We start from the raw sequence: 24,774 nt of genomic DNA on the forward strand, positions 1-24,774 counted from the left end.
TTTATTTTCATTTTAATTACTCACCATTTTAGAACGGTGAGCTCCTCTAGCTTATGAGCGCCAGGACCCAGACCTACCCACCATCCTGTTGGCACCAGTACTGGGATGCCTCAGGCCAAGTAGCTAGCTGGGAAGGGATACAGCACCACCAGTAGGCTGGCTGGCTGCCTTAGGACCCCATAATCCCCTAGCCCACCCACCAGAATGCCCAGGACCAGGCCCCCCCAACCTGCGCACCTGCACTAGCCCTGGGACCCCCACGACCCACAGCCAGCTGATATTACTTGGCCACAGCCACTAGGAGGTCAACACCAGCTCTGAGATACCTTGGGCCCCTCAGCCAGCCACCCCAGGAACCAACTCCACCCACAAGCAGGCAGACAACAGACCCAGGACCACTACAACCCAGGAACCTGCCATGTCAGGACCCAGCCCACACACGAAGGAGCCAACACCAGCTCTGGGACACCCTGGGCCACTCAGCCAGCCCCAATTCCTAGAAACATACAATTTTCCAAGACTGAATCAGGAAGAAATAGAAAATATGAACAGACCAAACACCAGTAATAAAATTGAATCAGTAATTTTAAAACTTCCAACAAACAAAATTCCAGGATCAGATGGCTTCATATGTGAATTCTACCAAACATTTAGAGAAGAGTTAACACCTATCCTTCTCGAATTGTTTCAAAAAACTGCAAAGGAAGGAACACTTCCAAACTCATTCCACAAGGCCATGTATTATCCTGATACCAAAACCACACAAAGAATCACTAAAAAGAAAATTACAGGCTAATACCACCGATAAACATAGATGCAAAAATCGTCAACAATAAATTAGCAAATCAATTTTAACAATACATTAAAAGGATCATACCCATGATCAAGAGGGATTTATCCCAGGGATGCAAGGATGTTTCAACATCTCCAAATCCATCAGTGTTATATACTACATTAATATATTGAAAAATAAAAATCATATGATCATCTCAATAGATGCAGAAAAAGATTTTGACAGAATTCAACATCCATTTATGATAAAAAAAAAACTCTCCAGAGAGTGGGCATAGAGGGAATATACCTCAACATAATAAAGGCCATATATATGACAAGCCCACAGCTAACATCATACTCAATGGTGAAAATCTGAAACCATTTCCTCTAGGATCTGGAACAAGACAAAGATGCCCACTCTTGCCACTTCTACTCAACATAGTATTGGAAGTCTTAGCCACAACAATCAGACAAGAAAAAGAAATTAAAAGAATCCAAATTGTAAAGGAAGAAGCAAAACCGTCATGTTTGCAGATGACATAATACTACACATAGAAAATCCTAAAGATGCCACCAAAAAACTACTGGAACTCATCAATGAATTCAGTAAAGTTGTAGCATACAAAATTAATATGCAAAAATCTGTTGCATTTCTATACACTAACAATGAACTATCGGGAAGAGAAATCAAGAAAACTATCCCATTTACAATCACATCGAGAAGAATAGAATATCTAGAAATAAATCTAAGGAGGTAAAAGACCTGTATTCAGAAGATTATAAGACACTGATGAAAGAAACTGAAGATGACAGAAACAGATAAAAAAATATACCATGCTCATGGACTGGAATAATTAATATTGTTAAAATGACCATACTACCCAAGGCAATCTACAAATTCAATGCAATATCTATCAAAATACCAATGGTATTTTTCACAGAATTAGAACAAATAATTCTAAAATTTGTATGGAAACACAAAAGACCTCAAATAGTCAAAACCTTCTTCAGAAAGAAGAAAAAGCTGGAGGTATCATGCTCCCTGATTTCAAACTATTACACAGAGCTACAGTAATCAAAACTGTGTGGTACTGGCACAAAAACAGACATGTAGATCAATGGAATAGAATAGAGACCCCAGAAATAAACTCACATTTATATGGGCAATTAATCTACAACAAAGGAGGCAAGAATATACTGTGGGAAAAAGACAGCCTCTTCAATAAATGGCGTTGGAAAAACTAGACAGCTACATGCAAAACAATCAAACGGGACTACTTCCTCACACCATACACAAGAATAAATTCAAAATGGATTAAAAAGTTAAATGTAAGACCTGAAACCATATAACTTCTAGAAAAAAAAATAGGCTATATGCTCTTTGACATCAGTCTTAGTAATATTTTTTTGGACCAGTCTCCTCAGGCAAGGGAAACAAAATCAAAAATAAACAAATGGGACTACATCAAACTAAAAAGCTGTTGCACAGCAAAGGAAACTGTCAACAAAATGAAAAGGCAGCCTATTGAATGGAAGAAGATATCTGCAAACAATAAATCTTTTAACAGGTTAAAAGCCAAAATATACGAAGAACTGATACAACTCAACATCAAAAAAAAAAAAAAAAAGAGAGAACAAGATTGAAAAATGGGCAGAGGACCTGAATAGACATTTTTCCAAAAAGACATACAGATGGCCAACAGATCCATGAAAAGATGCTCACCATCACTATTGAAAATCAAAACCACAATGAGATATTACTTCTCACCAGTCAGCACAGTTATTATCAATAAGACAACAAATAGCAAGTGTTGGTGAGGATGTGGAGAAAAGGAAACCCTTGTTCACAGTTGGTGGAATGTAAATTGGTGCAGCCTCTGTGGAAAACAATATGGAGATTCCTCAAAAAATTTAAAATTGAACAACCATATCATCCAGCAATTCCACTCCTGGATATTTATCCAAAGCAAATGAAAATACTAATTAGAAAAGATATATGCACCCCTTTGTTCCTTGCAGCATTATATATATATATATATATATATATATATATATATATATATATATATATATATAACTCAGCTATAAACTCAGCTATAAAAAAAGAATGAAATCTTGCCATTTGCAACAACATGGATGGACCTAGAGGGTATTATGCTAAGTGAAATAAGTCAGACAGAGAAAGACACAGAATCACTGTGTGATTCCATTTATATGTGCAATCTAAATGAACAGACAAATGAACAGACTTAACAAAACAGAAATGGAGTCATAGATACAGAGAACAAACAGGTGGTTGCCAGAGGGTAGGGGGATGAGGGAAGGAGAGAAGTAGGTGAGGGAGACTAAGATGTACAAACTTCCAGCTGCAAAATAAATGAGTCATGGGTATGAAATGTACATTGGGGAATATAATCAATAATTACGTAATATCCTTTTATTGTGACTGACAGTAACTAGACTTACCATGATGATCATTTTGAAATGTATAGAAATATCAAGTCACTATGTTGCATAACAGGAACTAACATAGTGTTGTAGGACAAATATACTTCAAAAACAAACAAACTCATCGGTTACCAGGGGTGGGAGGTAGGGGAAGGGGGAATTGGATGAAGGCAGTCAAAAGGTACAAACTCCCAGTTAAAAGACAAATAAATCCTAGGCATGTGATGTACAACATGATAAGTATAATGAATGCTGCCGTATGTTATACGGGACAGTTGTTAAGAGAGTAAATCCTGAGAGTTCTCATCACAAGGAAAAAATTTTCTATTTCTTTAATTTTGTATCTATAAGAGATGATGGATGCTCACTAAACTTATTGTGTAATCATTTCACGATGTAAGTAAATCAAACCATTATGCTCTACATCTTAAACTTATACAGTACTGTTTAGCGATTATATCTCCATAAAACTGGAAAAAAAGAGAGAACCAGGATGAGGACGTGAATTATAGGGATTTTGATCTTGACTTGCTACAGTGAAGAACTGTCAAACAATTAAGACTGCACAGAGGAGGTGGACCTCCTGTGAGTTCCCTGCCTCTGGAGGAGTTCAAGGGAAGACTGGGCACTAGCTAGACAGGGACATTTTAGAGATGATTCTTATTTCAAATAGAGAGTTAGATGATCTAGATTCTAAAAGACCTTAGGGTCACTTCCAACATTGTGATTCTATGATTATAAAGAGATCTTTAACTTCTTTAGTAATTTATCCTGTCTGATAAGTTCTCACTTCCAGGAACTCTTTCCATATGTCTGTACTCTTAAAATAACCATACGGGCTTCCCTGGTGGCGCAGTGGTTGGGAGTCTGCCTGCCAGTGCGGGGGACGCGGGTTCGGGCCCTGGTCTGGGAGGATCCCACATGCCGCGGAGTAACTAGGCCCGTGAGCCACAACTACTGAGCCTGCGCGTCTGGAGCCTGTGCTCCGCAACAAGAGAGGCCGCGATAGTGAGAGGCCCGCGCACCGCGATGAGGAGTGGCCCCCGCTTGCCACAACTGGAGAAAGCCCTCGCACAGAAATGAAGACCCAACACAGCCATAAATTAATTAATTAATTAATTATTAAAAAAAATAATAACCATACATTTATTTTAATCCCTAGATAAAAGTAAATAACTAGGAAAAGGAAATTAAAACACTGAGCATCAATTATGTGCTGGGCTTGTCTTGAGTACCATATGTAGATTACATCATTCAATCCTAATGATAACTGTAAGAGGTAGATCATTAAATTATTTTCCCATTTTACATACAAGAAACTGAAGTTCAAAGAGGTAAAGTCATATGCCTCAGATCACACAGCCAAATGATTCTGGAGCCTATATTAAAAACCCAAGAGCCTCGCCTCTGAGCCACCCTGCTCAGTGTGTCTCTCTTAGCCTCTCCCCTCTTACACACTCTGCTGTAGACAACAAACCAAGAAAGCAGAAGGGACATCCTTCCAAACCAAGCCTGCTGACTCCAAAACCAATATTCTTTCCTAGCTTCAATTCTGGCCAATAGAATTAAGGAAAATGTGAACAGTGTGAAGGAAAATAAGCTATTTTAAATCCATTACGTAAGTTTAATTTCTGATTCACTGATTGAAATGTCTGGTCTCTAGGAAATGTGTGTGGCTAATGTAGATAAAGTGACTACTTTTCTCAGCATTAGATTATTTCGAGACAACAGCAACAAAAAAAGGTGCCAATCTATAAAAGTTTTTAAAACGTACTGCAATTTTAACTATTAAAGATTGTCAAATAATATATTATCCATATGTATAATAAATCACCTGGATTTTTATTTGGGAATTTTCATAAAGTAACTTAAAAAAAATCATTAAGATAATAAGAAAAGCTGAGTTTGGTAGAAACAGCACCCCAGCCCTGCAGATACTTCTACCTCAGCAGTCATTCTGGACTTTTAATAAAGTAAGTTTCCAACCTCAAAAACAGAGCTTTAGAAAGCATTATGAAGACTCTCCCTGAGAACATTAATGTGTCAGCAAAACCACTTGACAGTGTTTTTCAGTAGTAAATCTTTGGAGTCATAATCCCATGAATGAGCACTTTATTAAAGACCTCAAGCTTTTTACTGCCCATATTTTTTTAATAATTTGTATTATTTTGGCAGGAACTTGATCCCAATGTGAATGTGTTTCACAAGTCTGAACAATGTTGCATCATCAGTCATTTACAAGTAAAGACACATATAAGAAGAGGAATAAGTTCTGTATTTTTAATGTGCTCTTGCAATACACTGTCATGTCCTACTGCTCATCTCCAGAGAAGTCTGAGAGTCTTAAACTTCACTAAGAAGGTTTACTTATAGGTAGAATATTGAAAGTGTAATTTTGAAATAATTTTATGTATATTGTAAGACAAAGCAAATGAGTAAATATTATTGTTAGGATCCAAAAGATACTAATATAGAGTTAAAAGATATTAATTAATTAATAAATTAATTAATTTTAAATTTTTTAAATTAATTTTTAATTAATTAATTTTAATTAAAAGTAATATTCTAATTAACTCTAGAATATTACTTTTAATTAAAAACACCAGTATTAATTTATTACTAAAAAAAGTATTTCTAGCTCTGTCCACTGAAAGCAATGACACCCCAATAGCAATGAGCACACCTAAAGCCTGAATCTTGGTTTCTAAGCACCATTCCCCAGTAAAAGGAGCCAAAGCTCCATAGAGAATAGGCTGCTTTTAGTTCTGTGGCCTGAAAATTGTAAGTGAGCCTAAGAGATCATCTTCTGTCAAAAGGCAAGGAAGCATTGAAAGACTAAAGGAGTCAGGTTATAAGGTCACAGAGACCATCTTGTAGGGACTCATCCTGGCCAAACATGGAGGATTGGAAAGCCAAAAGGATAATAATTGATTATAACATATTAAGTATCAATAAATAAAAATCCATGTGTCCATAGAATTGAAAATAAAAGGTAAGAAAACAAAAAGCTTTTCTTTAGGTAAGAATGTCAACTAATAAGTAGAAGGAAGGATGAAATTAGAATATTACCACTTTGCCACCCCTGATGTAAGTTAATCCAGAAAAGAATCAATGGATGATGACATCACTAGGTCAACTTGATGCGGAACAGAAATAACCTGCCAATGATCACCCCACAGATACCTTACTTAACTGCAGGAAAAAAAAAATGTACCTTTACACTAAAGAGATGGGCAATCAAACTTAGTTTCAGCAACAATGGAAAAATCTAACACTATCTGCTTCTAATGCAATGCAATATGAAGTATACAACTTTAGCTTTGAAATATGCTTGCCAAAAAGGTTTAACCTGGGGACTTCCCTGGTGGCGCAGTGGTTAAGAATCCGCCTGCCAATGCAGGGGACACAGGTTCAATCCCTGGTCCAGGAAGATCCCACATGCCACAGAGCAACTAAGCCCGTGCGCCACAACTACCGAGCCTGTGCTCTAGAGCCCACAAGACACAACTACTGAGTCCGCATGCCACAACTACTGAAGCCCGCGTGCCTAGAGCCCGTGCTCCACAACAAGAGAAGCCACCACAATGAGAAGCCCACTCACCACAACAAAGAGTAGCCCCTGCTCACCACAGCTAGAGAAAGCCCATGTGCAGCAACAAAGGCCCAACGCAGCCAAAAATTAATTCATTCATTAATTTTTTGTGAAAAAAGGTTTAACCTGAATCCAATACAGCCCCTAGATCCAACTTTAAGTGTACAGGGCATAGATAAGCAAGTTAAATAACATCTTGAAGAAACAATCAGACCACTGCTCTGTACTCTGTACAAGTCAATAATATTTTTTGAAAAACTATAAAAGGTTAAACATAACAAATAAATGCAATGAATGAACCTCGACTGAGCCCCAGTTTGGGAAAGAAAACAGCTATAAAAGACATTCTTGTAGAAAATGATGAAATTTGAATGTCAATATTAGATGGTTATTGATTATCTATTGCTGTGTAACAAATTAGCCCAAACTTAGTGGCTTAACACAACAAACATTTATTATCTCACAGCACTATGGGCCAGAAATCTGGGACTGACTTAGCTGGGTGTTTCTGACTCAAGGTCTCTCAGAAAGTTATAGTCAAGCTGTTGACCAGGGCTACTGTCATCTCAAGATCATCTGAAGGAGGATCCACTTCCAAGCTCACTCACATGGTAGCTGATAGGCCTCGGTTCCTGGGCACCTGGGCCATGCGGCTGGCTACCTGAGTGCCCCACCACACGACAGCTGGTGTTCCTCAAAAGCAATGATGCAAGGGAATTCAAGAGAGTGTATCTAAGACAAAAGCCACAGTGTTTTCATAACCCAATCTCATAAGTGAGATCCCACCACTTCTGACATATTCCACTCACTGGAAGTGAGCCAATTCATCCAACCCACAAGGGGAGGGGGATTAAATTCCACCTCTTAAGGAGTACAAAAAACTTGTGGGTCTGATAACCTCCAAGGATGATATTGTGGCATTATTGTTGACTTTTAGATGTGATAATGATATTGTGATTATGTACGGTAATGTCCTTATTCTTAGAATATATATGCTGCTGTAGTCAGAAACAATACATACGATGTCTAAACCTATTTTGTGTGTGTGTGTGTGTGTGTGTGTGTGTGTGTGTATACAAAGTAATAAAGCATATACAGCAAAATGCTAACAACTGTTGCATTTGGGTGGGTAATAAATGGATGTTCATTGTATTCCTTTCTATACATGTTTGAAATTTTTTGTAAGAAAAATTTGAAGAAAAATAATTGAGTTATTTGAATTGTGTCCCTTCAAAATTCGTATGTTGAAGCCCTAGCATCCAACGTGATGGTGTCTGGAGATGGGACCATTGAGAGGTAATTACATTTAGATGAGGTCACTAAATGTAATTACCTCCCAGCCTCCAGAACTATGAGAAATAAATGTCTGTTTTTTAAGCCACCCAGTGTATGGCATTTTATTATGATAGCCGAAGGAGACTAAGACAAGGTGCTCAAATGATTGAAGTGACTTGAAAACAGTGATAAAATTTTTACTCATTTCACAAAGTTAATGTGACAGAAGGAGAAATCCAGTGGTAAGAAGGGCTTTTGATACAGAGAATTGGGGGGAAATAGAAATTATTATCATTACTGTGGATCACTTTCATATTCCAACTTCCCATCTCACCTCAGCTTGGCAGTGAGGTCACTGTAGACTTGGAAGACCTAAGAGATGATCCCACAAAGATGGCTCCTTCTACTGTATCCCGCCAACTCCAGAACCCCCGTCACAGCCTGTGGGACACCACTGAACCTTCACCCTTTATGGAGCCTCTCTTTTTCAGCATTAGTCATTCCTTAATTTTAAACTCCATCTCCTTTACTCTTCAATGTTCTCCTATGTATTTTATTAACTGATTGCACTAGCTCACTTTTGCTTTTGGAAATTAATTGTTATTATTAATCCCATAATTAGTTTCCTTGACACACAATTTTAAAAATATAATTAAAGGATTATATAGTGTTAAAAAAAAATACAGTATTAATTCCCATGCTCAAACAGGCTCCAGCTAATTTAAAAGGTAAAGCAATTCATTGGATAAATAAAAGTTTGGAATTAAGAGTCACTTCCCTTTGGCAATATCTCTCAAAATTACAAACCCCATATCCTTTGACCCAGCAAGTCTACTTCTAGGATTTTTGTCTTGCTGATTTAGTCTCACATATGAGAACTGATAGATTATTCATAGCAGCCTTGTGTATAATAGTGTGTAGTGTCTTACCAATTTTTTAAAAAGTAAATAAAAAGAAAAACATAGAGGTGCAGAGTATGTTGCCATTTGTGTTAAAAATAAATAAAAAGAATAAACATACGCATATATATATGTAGAATATTTCTAGAAAGGTAGATAAGAAATTGTTAACAGGTTGCCTCTAGAGAGACCAACTGGGTGGCTGGGGGGAAGGGATTGGGGGATAACTTCTCATCACATTCCCCTGTGTCCATTTAGAATTTTGTATCTTGTGAATGCATTACCTATTTGTTCAAAAATTAATTTAAAAATGTTGTAATCCTTACAGTTTAACCAAATAAGACGTATTAGCTACAAACTTTTTACTTTGAAGTGTTTTGTATTTCTTTTTTTCTAATTAGAAAAAAACTGTATCCAATGGCCAGATCAGGTCACTGACTCCCATGGAGCCCCAGCTCCCGCTGAGAGGAGCCTTTGAAATTGCAGTCAATAACACTAGTGTGCTCATCCACAGCTGGTTTTCAATTTCTGCTTCATAAACACGCTCCACATACTGTACCTGGTTCAGCTTGTCTTTCTCTTCAACGCAGGAGGCAGCTTTTTGCTGCTCTCTGTTTACTTCTGAAGCCAGCCTCATGATTGTTTCTCTGCTAGCTTTTGCCTCCATCTCATGGACATTTTTAGTCTCTTCAAGAGTAACAATTTGTCCTTTCACGAATGCGTTTTCCTTGCACAGCTCTCCAAGCTGAAGAGAAAGCAATTACAGCTGTCCCGTAAAAATTAATAATTTCATACCACTCTAAGCAATTCTGATCTATAAACCCCAATGATCGCATTATCACATGAAAACAGGAAAAGAGCTATCCCTCCACCCACTCAAAAGATAATTTTTTCAAAGGCAGCCTCTAAATGCTCTTGTTACGTGCAGACCCAGTGGTCAACTTAAAATTAATCAAAAGGTAGCTACAAGGCAACAATGATGAGAGTTCAGCCAAAAGCTCCCAGACAGAACAAGCATCAGCAAGCCCCTGGCTGCTAAATACTCAAGGGCCGGTGATGTTTCTACAGAGTTACAGCAGGCAAGGAAGCAAGGGCGTTCTATTCAGCCCACATCCACTGGCACCAACTGCCTGCAAGTCGTTACCTGGCACAGGGTGGGGACATACAGAGAAGAAATCAGGACTCTTTTTTTTTTTTTTTTTTTAATTTATTTTTGGCTGTGTTGGGTCTTCGTTTCTGTGCGAGGGCTTTCTCTAGTCGCGGCGAGCGGGGGCCACTCTTCATCGCGGTGCGCGGGCCTCTCACTATCGCGGCCTCTCTTGTTGCGGAGCACAGGCTCCAGACGCGCAGGCTCAGTAGTTGTGGCTCACGGGCCTAGTTGCTCCGCGGCATGTGGGATCTTCCCAGACCAGGGCTCGAACCCGTGTCCCCTGCACTGGCAGGCAGATTCTCAACCAGTGCTCCACCAGGGAAGCCCAGGACTCTCTTTTTTAAAAAGAAAATCCTTCTTATTAATATAAGCATAGAAAAATCCTGAATAACATGCTCAAACAATGTATTCGAGTGGTTAGCTGGGAGAATAAGACTTGTATGATTTACAAGGAGGGAAAATAAAACCAACCAGGCTCCTTGGCCCCAGGGAAACAGCCACGAAGACAGCTCAAGGATGCCTGTAGAAAGACCCGAAACCCCTCATGACAGGGTCAGCATTTGTGTTAGGACAATCAGGGGAAGTGATGTATCTTTTAGCCTCAGCAATTTGCCAACATGGTGCCCTGCTCCTGACTCAGTGCTGTTCCCTCCCTCTTGAACACTTTTCCTCATGTTTGTATGCTTCCTCTCCAACATCCTTTCAAAGTCCCCATCTCAGAGGGGCACTCCTCGGCCAGTCTACCTAAAGTAGCATCCCATGCTTCTAGCCTGCTTCACTCTCTTTCCCCATATCCTGATTTGTTTTTCTTCTTTGCACCTTTTACTACATGGGATAATACTGGATATTTGTTTATTTCCTCAGCATCTTTAACCACAACAATGGAAGCTCTAGGAGGGCACAGACTCAGTCTTGTCTCATTCACTGCTGTATCCCAGCACCCAGAAGAGTGTCTAGCATCCTGTAATCACTCACTAAATGTACAGGAAATGGATGAATGAATGTCAAATAAGGAATCCCTTCTTTTCTACTGTTTCCTTAGAGTGTGTGTGTACATGTGGTTATAAGGGCAATAAAAGTAAGGGAATGGCTTTGAAATTGCAGTGGTTTTGTTCACCTTCTCAGGGGAACACCTAGTGAGTGTTCAAGACAGTAGCCTTTTTGCTCTTGGCCAGTGAGATTTTGGGGTTTTTTTTTAAGACAGGGACCTCCTCAGGTGATGGGGATGCTAAAACTCTAGGGTCCCAGTACCTGTTTAAAAATATGGGTTATATTATCATTCAGGTATGGTGAGGCCAACAGATCAGGAGACACTGAAACTGTGTTACTCACAGTTTCTGAGAGGAAGGGGCACGCCATGCCGTGCAGGGCCACCCAGGGAGTGCCAGGGCTGGTCAGGAGGCAGAGAAGCCAGGGGAAAACATGTTTTCCACAGGAAGGAGTGGGTGAGGCAGGGTAAGCAAGCTTAGAATTGCCTAGTTTGCGTAATTTCAGTGGGTTCTGGAGTGTAGGAGCCATCTCTAGTTGTCTGGCACCTGACCCTGGGGTGATTAGTTGGATAGTGGCCCAGAATATAAAAGCCTGATAGAAGAAGTGGCTGGGGTATGGGCTCTGTATTGGTTGTTGGTTTGCATATGAAAGCTGTGCACCCAGGAGAGTCATTTACTAGGAACTGGCTAATCCTGGGACCCAGTCTTTCCTGGGTCAGCAAGGCCCCAGATGTCAAAGCATTCGAAGTACAGAATATAAAAAGGCAAGATTAATACAGTATTAACGCCCAGATTAGCACCTGGAGATTGTCTCTGATGAGGGAAAGGGTGCCTGAAAGAAGAAGCTTCTTAATTTCCTTTTCTTTTCCCCACCACTTGGCTTTAAAGATAACCCCCCAAACTACAATGTGAAGTGGACTTTTCCTGCCAGGCTCCTGGTCACATGTTAGCAACAGGGAAGAGGAGGAGCTGAATCCAGCACCTTGAGGGTATCAGACAGACCCCAGGCCTGAGCAACCAAAACCCATGAGTGAGGTGGAACTTCCTGAAGCAAAATGTTATCATTTCGCAGCTTTCACAGAGTTCATGTGGGACGCTTACTAATAACCCACTGAGGGGAGGCCTTTAAGAATGGCTGCATCGGGCTTCCCTGCTGGCACAGTGGTTGGGAATCTGCCTGCCAATGCAGGGGACATGGGTTCGAGCCCTGGTCTGGGAAGATCCCACATGCCGCGGAGCTACTAGGCCCGTGAGCCACAACTACTGAGCCCGCGCGTCTGGAGCCTGTGCTCCGCAACAAGAGAGGCCGCGATAGTGAGAGGCCCGCGCACCGCGATGAAGAGTGGCCCACGCTTGCCGCGACTAGAGAAAGCCCTCGCACAGAAACGAAGACCCAACACAGCCAAAAATTAATTAATTAATTAATTAATTTTTAAAAATAAATAAATACGGGAGTCCACGTATTTAAAAAAAAAAAAAAAGAATGGCTACATCCCCAGTGGTCACTGCAGTGCTGTTTACAATAGCCAAGACATGGAAGCAACCTAAATGTCCATCAACAGATGAATGGATAAAGAAGATGCGGTACATATACACAATGGAATATTACTCAGCCACAGAAAAGAATGAAATAATGCCATTTGCAGCAACATGGATGGACTTAGAGATTATGATACTAAGTGATGTAAGCCAGACAGAGAAAGAAAAATATCATATGCTATCACTTATATGTGGAATCTAAAAAAAAATTATCCAAATGAACTTACGTACAAAATAGAAATAGACCCACAGACATAGAGAACAAACTTATGGTAACCAAAGGGGGAAGGGGGGGAGGGATAACTTAGGAGTTTGAGGCTAACATATACACGCTACTATATATAAAATAGACAACCAACAAGAACCTACTTTATAGCACAGGGAACTATACTCAATAACTTATAATAACTTATAAGGGAAAAGAATCTGAAAAAGAATATATATATAATACCTATATATATTACTGAATCATATGTATATGAATCACTTTGCTGTACACCTGAAACTAACACAACACTGTAAATCAACTATACGTCCATTTAAATAAATAAATAAATATTTTTTAAAAAAAAGAATGGCTGCATGGAAATCTATCAGGAAGCAAGGATATGAAAGGTTTATAAATGATCAAAGATATGGTGTCCATTCAAATACCTTCAGGCTCTCTAATGAATCACTACAGTCCAGGTAGTGATATAATTAATTTCCATCTCAATGGCAACCTACCATTAAAGTAGGATTTTTATTTATTTGGCTTTAGTGTAAAATTAAAAAGTACTTTAGAGATAATCTTAACCTTATGCTCAAAAAGTATCCCAAAAATGACACACAGCTGGTTTTGGTTTTGGTTGTGTGTGTGTATCTGTTTCTGTCTGTAACTAAAACAAACAAACAAAAATCTTCCTAAAACAAATCATTAAAATGAATAATTAGTTGTATTTGACAACCTAAATACATTTTAGACAAAACAATCAATCCCTTCTGGAGAATAATTAATCTCAAATAATGCTAGAAAGGATCTTGGAATTGAGTCTCAGAGAGGTGATATGGTTTTTCCCAGGTCACGCAGTCAATTAATACTGTACTAGGGCTCCTGTCCTGTTCTCCTGCACCCCCAGACTCAACTACAGCTCTTCCTTTATGGCACACTTCAGAATGATCACTAAATGTATAGTCTTTTTAATCTTCATACAAATACCTTTAGAATTAAATCTTCATCTGATGCCTTTTCATTCTTCTTCCCTGGATCTAGGCAGTCATGAAGTTGAGCCAGAAATTCCTCATGTTTCCTGCAATTCTGTGAGACTTGATCCTTATTCTCCTCGTTTTCCTTTAAACATTCTCTGTTGGGCAAATAACAAATAAGTCAATTTTTAACACCAAAGAAGATAACATTCGTCAAAGTTCAGAACTCAAGCTCTCTGTCGGGAAATAACCAATAATCATTTCAACACAACACAGTTTCCCAGACACAGAGCACGATATCGTCTTGCAAGCCCAGTTAAAGAGGGAGAAAAGTGGAAACAACTCTGGGGCACGTACACTTTGCAGAAATGTAGGGAGATCTTTACGGCATCTTAGCAAGGGAGACAGATTATCTGCCTCCTGTTCCTGACATTTTAGGATCTGCAGAAGTGGAAGGTGGTTCTCTAGATCACACATAGATCCACGCAGCCGTGAGTCTCTGTTGCGGCTTCGTGGGGAAGAAAGAGAGTGATGCTACATTGGGTCTAGAGACCATGCTTTGGTCACTACACAATGATCCATAAGGGTTACTTAGAGCTTTCCCTGGCTCATGGCCAAGCATAACTATAATAAAAAATACATCAGAAGCAGGGGATGTGCCCACCCCTGGAAAAGAGAGGTGTTCAATCATCAGCAAAGATCACTATTAGTTTTTGCACATCCAGAATTTTTAAAGAGTATTGGAATGGGCCAATCAAGGAAAATCAGTCAATTTATGCTCTGCTGTGAATATTTTATTTCAAATCTCAGATAGGTTTGCTAAAATAGCACAGTCTATTTCTAATTCTTTAAATGTTAAAAACTAAGAGATCATAAAAAACAGACATATTTTAAAGGCAAATTAGGATCATTTCAATAATTTGGCATCATTTTTTAGTACCCTAGATAATAAACATGATTATTGCTTTCCCTTTTTACCATGTTGAGTGTTTACTGCAAATTCTTTCACGCTATTCAAAGATTAACAAAGCATGTAATTGCATATACTCAAAAGCATATCATATTTCTATTTAGAAAAAATGTATAACAATAAAAGACCAACATCAATATATCTCTAAGTTCTTATTTTCAGCATATGAAAGGTAACATTTATTCAGTCTCTCTCACTCATTTAAGTCATAGTTAATGCTATGGCTCTGATTTATTTATGTATATGATTCTATACGTTTAAGATTTCAGTCTTACTTCTCTGTTCCAGGAGTTTCTAAATTATTTCCACTTCTATTTGCATTTCACTTTGACCCAACAAAGTCCCAGGCATCTATCATAAAGACATAATCATATAAATGTGAAAATATGTATGCACATGGGTACTCACTGCATCTTGGTTTATAATAATTTTTTGAGTGGAACTAACCTAAGTGCCTAAAGGAAAGAGCAAAAAGAACTGGTTAAGTAAATTATGATATTAACAGGCAATGGAATATCACTGGCCATTAAAAATGATACAATGAAAGACTTTTTAAGTATTTACAACATATTATTCAGGAAAAATAGTTCACTACATGATGACATTTATGTACAACTGTCTGAAGATCTGTTCAACAAAATGTTAACTATAGCATTTCTGGAATCGTAAGGTTGTGAGTAATTTTAATTTGGGGGGGCACTTTATTTTATCTTTTAAAACTTTCTTATAATGAATATATATCATTTTATTACTCATTTGTTTAATAAATATTTATTGGGCACTTACTATGCTACTTACTATGCTTAAAGGTGCTAAAGATACAGCAGTAAACAAAACAGATAAACATCCTTGCCCTCATGGGGCTTACATTCTAGTTGGGAAGATGGACAATAATCAAAAAATAAATGTATGTAAAATGTATAGTATATTATAAAAGGGCTGGAGACAAAAACAATTAAGCAGGAAAGGGAGTAAGAAACATTTGGGAGGAGTGGGGTGAAATTTTAGATGTAGTCGCTAAGATCAAGTTAGTGGCAATGGGAAGTTGTCAAAACTTAGATTTATTTGGACGGCAGAGATAGATGATGAGATTTACTGAAGGATCAAGGAAAGAGAAACAAGGACGATCCAAGATTTTGGCCCTGATCAACTAGAAGAATGGAATTATCATTAAACGAGATTAGGAAAAGCACAGGAGGATTTTGTGGAAACACCAGGAGGTATTTTGGACATGTTCCGTTTGAGATGCCTGTTGGATATCCGCATGGAGATGTCCAGTAAGTCGTAAGATATGTGGGTCTTGAGCGCTGGGAAGAGGTCCAGGCTAGATCTAGAAACTACATGCTCGTGGGGGGTCACGAGCATGTAGATCATACTTTAAGTCATGAGACTGGATGAGAGTGAATTTAGATAGAAAGGAGAAGAGAGTCAAGGACTGAGCCCTGGGGCACTCCAGTACTTGGAAGTCAAGGAGATGAGGAGGACAAAGCAAGAGACTGTGACAGAGTGGCTAGAAAGGTAAGATCAAAAGCAGGCACGCGCAGTGTCCTGGAAGCTAAAACAAGAAAGTGGTTCAGGGAGAAAAGCCAACTGTTGGCTCATGTACTGGAAGGTCAAGTAAGATAGGACTGATCATTGAATTTGCAATGCGCGGTCACTGGTCAACTTAATGAGTGGCTTCAGTGGAGTAGATCTGAGAAAGGAGAGAAGTTGGTACAGTGAGTACGTATAAACACGTTCCAGCAGTTTGGCAGTACGTGGAAGGAGAGAAAGAGGACCGGAGCTAGAAACACTGGGTTTTTGTTTTTATCTTTATAAGATGAAATAAGTAAAACAAGTATCAAGTATTTTATTAGTAAAGTGATTTAAGTTATTATACACAGAATTTTTAAAGTGTATCTTAAGAACAGGTAGCTCCCAATTTTATCTCAGTAATCACCTTTTGTCAGAACTAAGGGTAGAAAACCTAGATTTCCTGAGTTCTCTGCATAAACTGGCAATAAACCCTAATGAGGAGTGTTCAGGGTGGTCTGGGGTGTTCTGGGTTTCCAGGGTATTTTTATAACTAGCTTCTGAATAAACCCTTCCCCCTGTGCACTATTCCACCACCTCCACTTAAACCTCTACTTAGAGGAAATCTTCCAAATTGTATATACCTAAGAATTTGCAACCCTAATCAATAGGGCATAAACATGCTTAGGACAATGCCATGTTTGTTAAGATTCTTGGTGACATTTAGAAATGAGCTTGGAAAAAATTTTCAAGACTCCAAAGATACGTGAGGTCAATGATTATTTTTTCCAAAAATGCAGGGGACGTGGGTTCGAGCCCTAGTCCGGGACTAGACTCCACATGCCGCAAAGCAACTAAGCCCGTGCACCACAACTACTGAGCCTGCACTCTAGAGCCCGCGAGCCACAACTACTGAGCCTGCGTGCCACAACTACTGAAGCCCGTGCGCCCTAGAGCCCGAGCTCCGCAACAAGAGAAGCCACCGCAGTGAGAAGCCCGCGCACAGCAACGAAGAGTAGCCCCCCTCGCCGCAACTACAGAAAGCCCGCGCGCAGCAGCGAAGACCCAACGCAGCCAAAAATAAATTAATAAATTTATTTTTTAAAGTTTAAAAAAAAAAAAAGAAGTTAGTATTTTTAACACTAGCTCCACTGAGAAGTATATTGAAATATCCTCACTGCAATTTCTTGTCCAGTTCTACAACTTTCTTTTTTAACTCCTGGTTCTCCTTGATTGCAGACTGAGCTGTGATTTTAGTTCTAATTTTAGAAGTGGAGAGTGCCGCTGATTCTTCTTCTAGCTCCTGAACTCTGTCTCTCAAAGAGGTGAGGAGAGACGATTTTCTGGCATTGTTTTCTCTGTAGTTCTCCATTTCAGCTTTCAACTCTTGACAGGAAACTTCCTTGGAAAGCATCTTGGATCGCAGTTCTCGAAGCTAACATGGAAAAGAAGTAAAAAGAGGGAAAAGATGTCAATGGTATAAGTTGGAAGTACCTTGAAAAAACCCCAAAAATCATAATTTAAAATTTCAATCTTTTATTCATGACTTCATCCGACTTTACTTTTTTTTTTCTTCATATTTGTTTCCATATTACCAGCTGGGAAATTATGCCTAAATAGTGGACTTCATAGTCTGTCTTTTTCAAAAAACAATTGAGCAATGTCTTGTGGTAATTGAGTCTCACTCAAGAGACATGTGTGGTGTATTTTGCAAAAAGCAATAAAATATTTTGCAATGAGAATTCATTTTCTAAATCTGTATTACTGCTATTGCTGCTCACGATGAAACAAGGAAGCTGCAAGGTAGGCTAGTTGTAATTTCATGGCCATAGCTGTTTCCCAAGTCAATACAGACTATGCGATATACCACAGCATTTCTCCCCCCTGGCCTTCTGGACCCTTACTGTGGGTGATAAAGAAAAATAATACTCGGATTTCTGGAAAAAATATAGGAGAAAAGGAAAATCATTATAGGATTTATACAAAGGAAACACTTTAACTTTTATGAATTCTGTGGCATCAAAATGCTGAGCACAGTATGTGCCTTATTAAGCTACCAGATCCACCCCCATTAGAAAACTTTATGAAGGCATCTATTTTTTTGGAACCGTAAGTATGCATGCATACATTTGTTCACACACACACACACACACACACACACACACACACTATCAATTCATCTTTCAGTGGGATCCTGGCAGCCTAGTGAGACGGCTAGTTACCTCACAGGCAAGCTTAGGATTCCTTGGGGCCATCAGGCTATAAGCACAGTGAGTCTACAGAGAATCTCCCAGAAACTCCACAATAGACCTGATCCAGCCCAGAGGGTAAATGGATCCCAATCATCTTCTTAGAATTTCCCCCAGACAATCAGAACCACAAGAAAGGGATTCAGATTTCCACCCCCAGAGCTTCAGATTGCAAGCAATCCACATTAAAGGCAGCTACTCCCAAGGATGCTTACAGCCATCCAAAGCCCACACAGCCCAAACCCGAAGTCCCCAGGTGCTCTCGAGGATGTAGAGCTCCCCTGAGATCCAGAATCCAGCCCACGTCACCCTGCTTTGCAGCACGGCAAATGCACAGCCTTTCAGGAGTTCTCCACAGCTAGAGGGTAGGGGCAGAGAGAATAAGCATAAACTTTGCCAAAAAGTTTAAAACTGTTTCCCTTTGTCCTATTTCTAATCACCTCTATACTCTGCTTCGCTCCATGAGAAGCTAACAAGGCCATTTGTGAGTTATGAAGACGCAGACTCTCACCTCAGACCGAGCAGATTCAAATTTGACCAGAGTTGCTGCAAGTTCACTCCGGGCAGCCTCGGCCACATTCCGATAGTGGTTTAACTGCTCCGGAGTAGCTGCGACTTCCAAGAGATGATCATAAGTTTCCTGATAGGGTTCCCCAAAAGACAAAATATACAAAAGAGAGTTAAACAATCTTTTCCATGCAGCTGTGCAAAGCAAGATTAAGTACAGAAGCATTCTTTGTAGTCCAAATATGTTGGAAAGGCTGCCCAGAGATGTGTTTGGTTCAGATTATTTCATTCTCCTTCTCAAAATTCTAAGGGAAGCAGGAGGCAGCCCAGGAACGAATGATAGGCTCCCCCAGGACGGTAGTGGAGTTTGACATTTAAGAGTTGGTATGTCCCCCTGGGGGACTTCCCTGGTGGTCCAGTGGGTAAGACTCAGCGCTCCCAATGTAGGGGACCGGGGTTCGATCCCTGGTCAGGGAACTAGATCCTGCATGCTGCAACAAAGATCCCGCATGCCACAACAAAGACCCCGCATGCCACAACAAAGACCCGGCACAGCCAAAAATAAATAAATAAATTAAATTAAATATTAAAAAAAAAAAAAAAAGATTTGGCCTTTGACACTTTACAGAGTTTCCTTCCGCCCAACTCCAATGTTATTTGACCTCTGACCAGAACAGATAGCATCAACAAAGAACCACCAGAAAAGATGGTTAACAGGAGGCAGTTTTTATTGTTCTTCTGTTTCCAGACTACAAAGATTATCAACTCATCTCTGGTCTGTTGAATAAAGTGTTTCATGTGTTTATCAAAGAGACCATGTGATTTAAGTATAGAAGTCTGTCTCCTTCATAATTATCCACTATGCCATTTATTCTCAATCTCATAGCCTATCTTGGATTTTTGTTTTTGTTTTTTATTTATTTATTTTTGGCTGCGTTGGGTCTTCGTTGCTACGCACGGGCTTTCTCTAGTTGCGGAGAGTGAGGGCTACTCTTGGTTGTGGTGAGTGGGCTTCTCATTGCGGTGGCTTCTCTTATTGCAGAGCACAGGCTTCAGTAGTTGTGGCTCAAGGGCTCTAGAGCTCAGGCTCAGTAGTTGTGGCGCACGGGCTTAGTTGCTCCACAGCATGTGGGATCTTCCCGGACCAGGGCTCAAACCTGTGTCCCCTGCATTGGCAGGCAGATTCTTAACCACTGCGCCACCAGGAAAGCCCTATCTTGGGGTTTTGAAGGTTACTCAGATGAATGCCTAAGGCCAGAGATAGTGGTCGTGCCTGGAGTCCTTCTCCATCCAGAAGGGAACAGCTCTCAGCTCCACTGATGGCTGCCAATGCAGAAATATGGATCCCAGCATGGCCTCATTGCTCTAATTTTTCAAGACAAGTCCTATATTTGGGCTTTTTGAAGTAAAAATTCCCAGTTTTTGCCTCTGGGTAACTAATTTAAATTTAAAAAAAAAAAACAAAACACCATATGATCCCAATAAACACATCTGCAGAGCAGATTTGATGGGTTTGGGCTGTGGGTCAGTATGTAACCTCTGGTTCTGCTTCTGTCCTATTCATGCCATAACATCTGCTTTCTGAAAGAATTATTCCAGAGTTTGGACAGACACCCACCTCTATGAAGTTTCCAGGGCCTGGGGTCTTTGTGAAAGACATACAAGAAAGCCATTCATTTTTGAAGGAATATGAAAGAGGTCACATAAAGGAGGGTTTCCCTGGAATATCTAGTGTCCTCGGGGACACACCAGTAAAACCTGTTTATGCCTCTGCCCGGCTACTGAACTGCCAAAGACTACTGTTTGGAAATACTCATGAATGCAAAAGTCATCTTAAAGCCCTGAACTTCACAACAAGCGTTGTCATGACTAGTGTGTTTCAATCCACAAAATGCTAAACAAAACCTTCAGCGCATTTACTGACAGCCAGTGTTTGTCAATTACAACATATCCAAGAAGATGGTAGGCATGTACTCCTGGGGAGAAAGCATAAAACAATTAACTGCATCTGTTAAGAGAACCACATCCTGTTCAGCCTCACCCAGCATTCAGAAGGAACTTTTCCACCCTAACCACTCCAGCAATATTTTCCAAAATAAGCCATGTGAGGACCTAGGTCACCCACAAGAGGTTTGAGCTACAGTATGTATGGACTATTTTCTAAAATTCCTTAGGGAAATAAGTTTCTTAATGGCTATGATTATTTCTTTCATTGATTAACATGATTTTTTAGGACATGACATAGTCATACTATAATTTTATATCTCTTTCTTATGAAAAACTATTGTGTCCATTGGATATAATATTAAGAGCCCCTGAGACAGTTCAGAAGTGGGCCTTTATTTGAGGAGGTCACAGTGTAATGCAGGACACCACCAAAAGCATTAGCATCTTCACATGCTCATGGGTGAAAGAAACTACATATTAAGATATTATTACCTTTGACACTGGAGCAGGGCCTACATGAGGAGGACTCTTGATTACTGAGTTTAGAGGACAGTTGCTAGGGTCTAAATCACCTTTCAAAGTCCAGCAGACTCGAGATTATTCATCAGCAAATGTTTACGAAAAGCCTATTCTGGGTCAGGCACTGAGCTTACAGTCTAATAAGAAAAAGAGCATTTATCAAACAACCACACTGGTGATTGTGTAATTACAAACTGAAATAAATTCAAGCAAAGAAAGAAACAGACAACAAAGGAAAGTGACTTAAAATTAGGGAGGTGGAAGGAAAGATTTCCCTAAAGAAGTGATGATTAAATAGAAATTAAATAGGCAAGAGGTACTGAAACAGGAGCAACCCACATCTTTCAAACAGCCAAAAGTCCGAGCAAAGGTCCTGTGGCAGGAGTATGCCCTGTGTGATCAAGGATCAGAGAGAAGGCAGTGAGGCTGAGGGGTCAGAGCAGGTGAAGAACACTGGCAGCAGGGCTCGAAAGGCAGCCCTGAGCCCATTGATATATTTTAGTACCTGATAGGGCTTCTTTTTAAAAATATTCCTCCTTGGCTATTCTTACGTGTTCATTTTACCATATGAAATTTAGAATCAGCTCATCAAATTCCAAAAAATCCTGTTGGTATTTTTATTGGGAGCATGTTAACTTTATAAATAAACTTAAAGAGAATTAATATCTCTTAAATGTTGAGTTTTCCAAATAAAATCATCTTTTTTCCATTTGTTCAGGAATTCTCACATGTCACATATGTAGCCGTGATGGTTAATTTTATGTGACAACTTGACTGGGCCACAGGGTGTCCAGATATTTGGTTTAAACATTATTCTGGTTGCATCTATGAGGATTTTCTGGATGAGATTAACATCTGAATCAGCAGACTGAATAAAGCAGATTGCCCTCTCCAACGTGGGTGGGCCTCATCCAATCCACTGAAGGCCTGTATAGAACAAAAAGCCTGAGTAAGGGAGAATCTGTTCTCTCTGCATGTTTTTGAGCTGGGACATCAATCTCCCCCTGCCTTTGGATTCAGACTCAGACTGGAATTTACACCTTCAGCTCTCTTGGGCCTCCAGCTGGCCTACTGCAGATCTTGGGACTTCTCAGCCTCCATTATTACTCAAGCCAATTCCTTGTCATATATATATATATATACACACACACACACATATACATACATATACATCTTACTGGTTCTGCTTCTCCAAAGAACTCTGACTGAGCCCCAGAGACACCTCTGTGTTGAGCTGGGCTCTGGAGTATACCACACTGACATAAATCATACCAATGTTTTCTTTTTTTTTTTTTTTCTGTTGCTATACCAATGTTTTCTTAAGCAAAAATAAACAAATGGGACCTAAACTTATAAGCTTTTACACAGCAAAGGAAACCATAAACAAAATGAAAGACAACCTATGGACTGGGAGAAAATATTTGCAAAGTGACCGACAAGGGCTTAATTTCCAAAATATACAAACAGCTCCTACAACTCAATGACAAAAAAATAAACAACCCAATCAAAAAATGGGCAGAAGACCTAAACAGACATTTCTCCAAAGAAGACATACAGATGGCCAATAGGCACATGGAAAGATGCTCCACATTGCTAATTATTAGAGAAATGCAAATCAAAACTACAATGAGGTACCACTTCACATCGGTCAGAATGGCCATCATCAAAAAGCCTACAAATAACAAATGCTGGAGAGGGTGTGGAGAAAAGGGAACCCTCCTACCTGTTGATGGGAATGTAAATTGGTACAGTCACTATGGAAAATACTCAGTAGTATCAAGGTTCCTTCAAAAAAAGAAAACTAAAAACAGAGTTGCCGTATGGAGTATACCAGAGAAATCCATTCCTTCAAGACACTCTGAGGTAGCTTGAAATGAGAAGAAATGCACAGCGGTAGCATGAGAGGATTACAAGGATAAGGAAAAACAATATGAAAACTGAAAGAAGAATACATGAATTTATTTATTTATGCCTACACTTTTCCTCTTAGCCCTTCCTTGGCTGTCCCATAGATCCTTATGTAGTGTTCTTCATATTTGGCTTGGCTTTCTTCTTTGACCTGAGTTGTTTTAAGGGCTTAGTTGTTTTTGTGGCTCTCTGTTCTCAGAATTTGTTACGATGTCTGTTTTATTGCATTGTGCTCAGACAACCCGTCTGTATTCCAGGCTGACATTCACAGGTGTACACCAGTGGGGTGGACCACTGTCCATTCAGAACTGGGTCCATTCAGACTGGAAGGTTGTCCTTCTTATACCAGCCATTACACATTTTCACCATCATCCTTTTCTATATTATTTCTACTTCAGGGAATTTATCAAGGTTTTTGTGAATATTCAATTTTATGAACATCCAATGGGTATTTAAAAGGAAGGTATATTCTCTACCTTCTGAGCTTGAAATTCAATACATATCAATTAGTTCTACTTTATTCATCATTTTAATTAGGCATTTCTAGTCTTGTCTAATTTCTATCCTTTTACTCTATCATGGCTCGAGAGAGGTGAGTTAGAGCCTCCTATTACTACTATAATTCTCTATCACCTTGTAGCACTTGTATTCTTGCTGAATGAATACTGGTACTGCTTGACTTGGTGCAAAGATTCAGAAATTTCATATATTCGTTGTGAATTGTACCACGTAGCACGATAATGTGCCATTATTTGTCTGACCCTTTTTGCTCATAATTCAACTTTTTCCAATTTTGAGATCATGACTCCTGATTTCTTTTTGTTTGCATCTGACTACATATACCTTTGTTCCAGCTTTTTATTGTCAACCTTTCGGTATCACTTTGTCTTGGGTGTCTTATATGTAAATAAAGTTGGTTAAGCCCTTTGGATACCCTTCCAATTACACTATATCTATTAAAAATTTAAATGTAAATACTATGACCCGGCAGCTCTACCTCTCAATTATCTCTCCTTGAAAAATAGTCACATATGTGCATAACGCTGTAACAGCAAAAAAGAGGGGGTGTGTGAAACAATATAAATTCCCATCAACAAGGCAATTACTAAAAGAGGCACTCCCAAACTATGAATACTAGGCAACAAGCAGTAGGAGATCGTGCTGTATGTTTGGGCATAAGAATATCTCCAAGATATACCACTGAACAAAGTAAGAAAGTATAGATCCACAGTTTGATACCTTTTTTCATAAAACACATAGGGAGGGAAAGCACTATGTCTTTTCTATAAATATATTTAGAGAAGAAAAAGA

At 39.4% G+C, this 24,774-nt stretch overlaps 1 protein-coding gene across 1 annotated transcript in view; it reads right to left on the reverse strand.

Annotated features, from left to right (window-relative positions):
• CCDC170 (coiled-coil domain containing 170) overlaps positions 1 to 24,774 on the reverse strand; it is a 61,886-nt gene that overhangs the window by 20,292 nt on the left and 16,820 nt on the right. Inside the window, exons 2-5 of the mRNA XM_061207190.1 lie at positions 19,094 to 19,222; positions 17,512 to 17,768; positions 13,865 to 14,009; positions 9,548 to 9,733 (exon numbers count right to left, since the gene is read on the reverse strand). Coding sequence (XP_061063173.1) covers positions 9,548 to 9,733; positions 13,865 to 14,009; positions 17,512 to 17,768; positions 19,094 to 19,222 — 717 coding nt within the window. The remainder of the gene's footprint in view (positions 1 to 9,547; positions 9,734 to 13,864; positions 14,010 to 17,511; positions 17,769 to 19,093; positions 19,223 to 24,774) is intronic.

This window comes from Eubalaena glacialis, chromosome 12 (genome assembly GCF_028564815.1).
Source record: "Eubalaena glacialis isolate mEubGla1 chromosome 12, mEubGla1.1.hap2.+ XY, whole genome shotgun sequence".
NCBI classification, from domain to species: Eukaryota; Metazoa; Chordata; class Mammalia; order Artiodactyla; family Balaenidae; genus Eubalaena; species Eubalaena glacialis.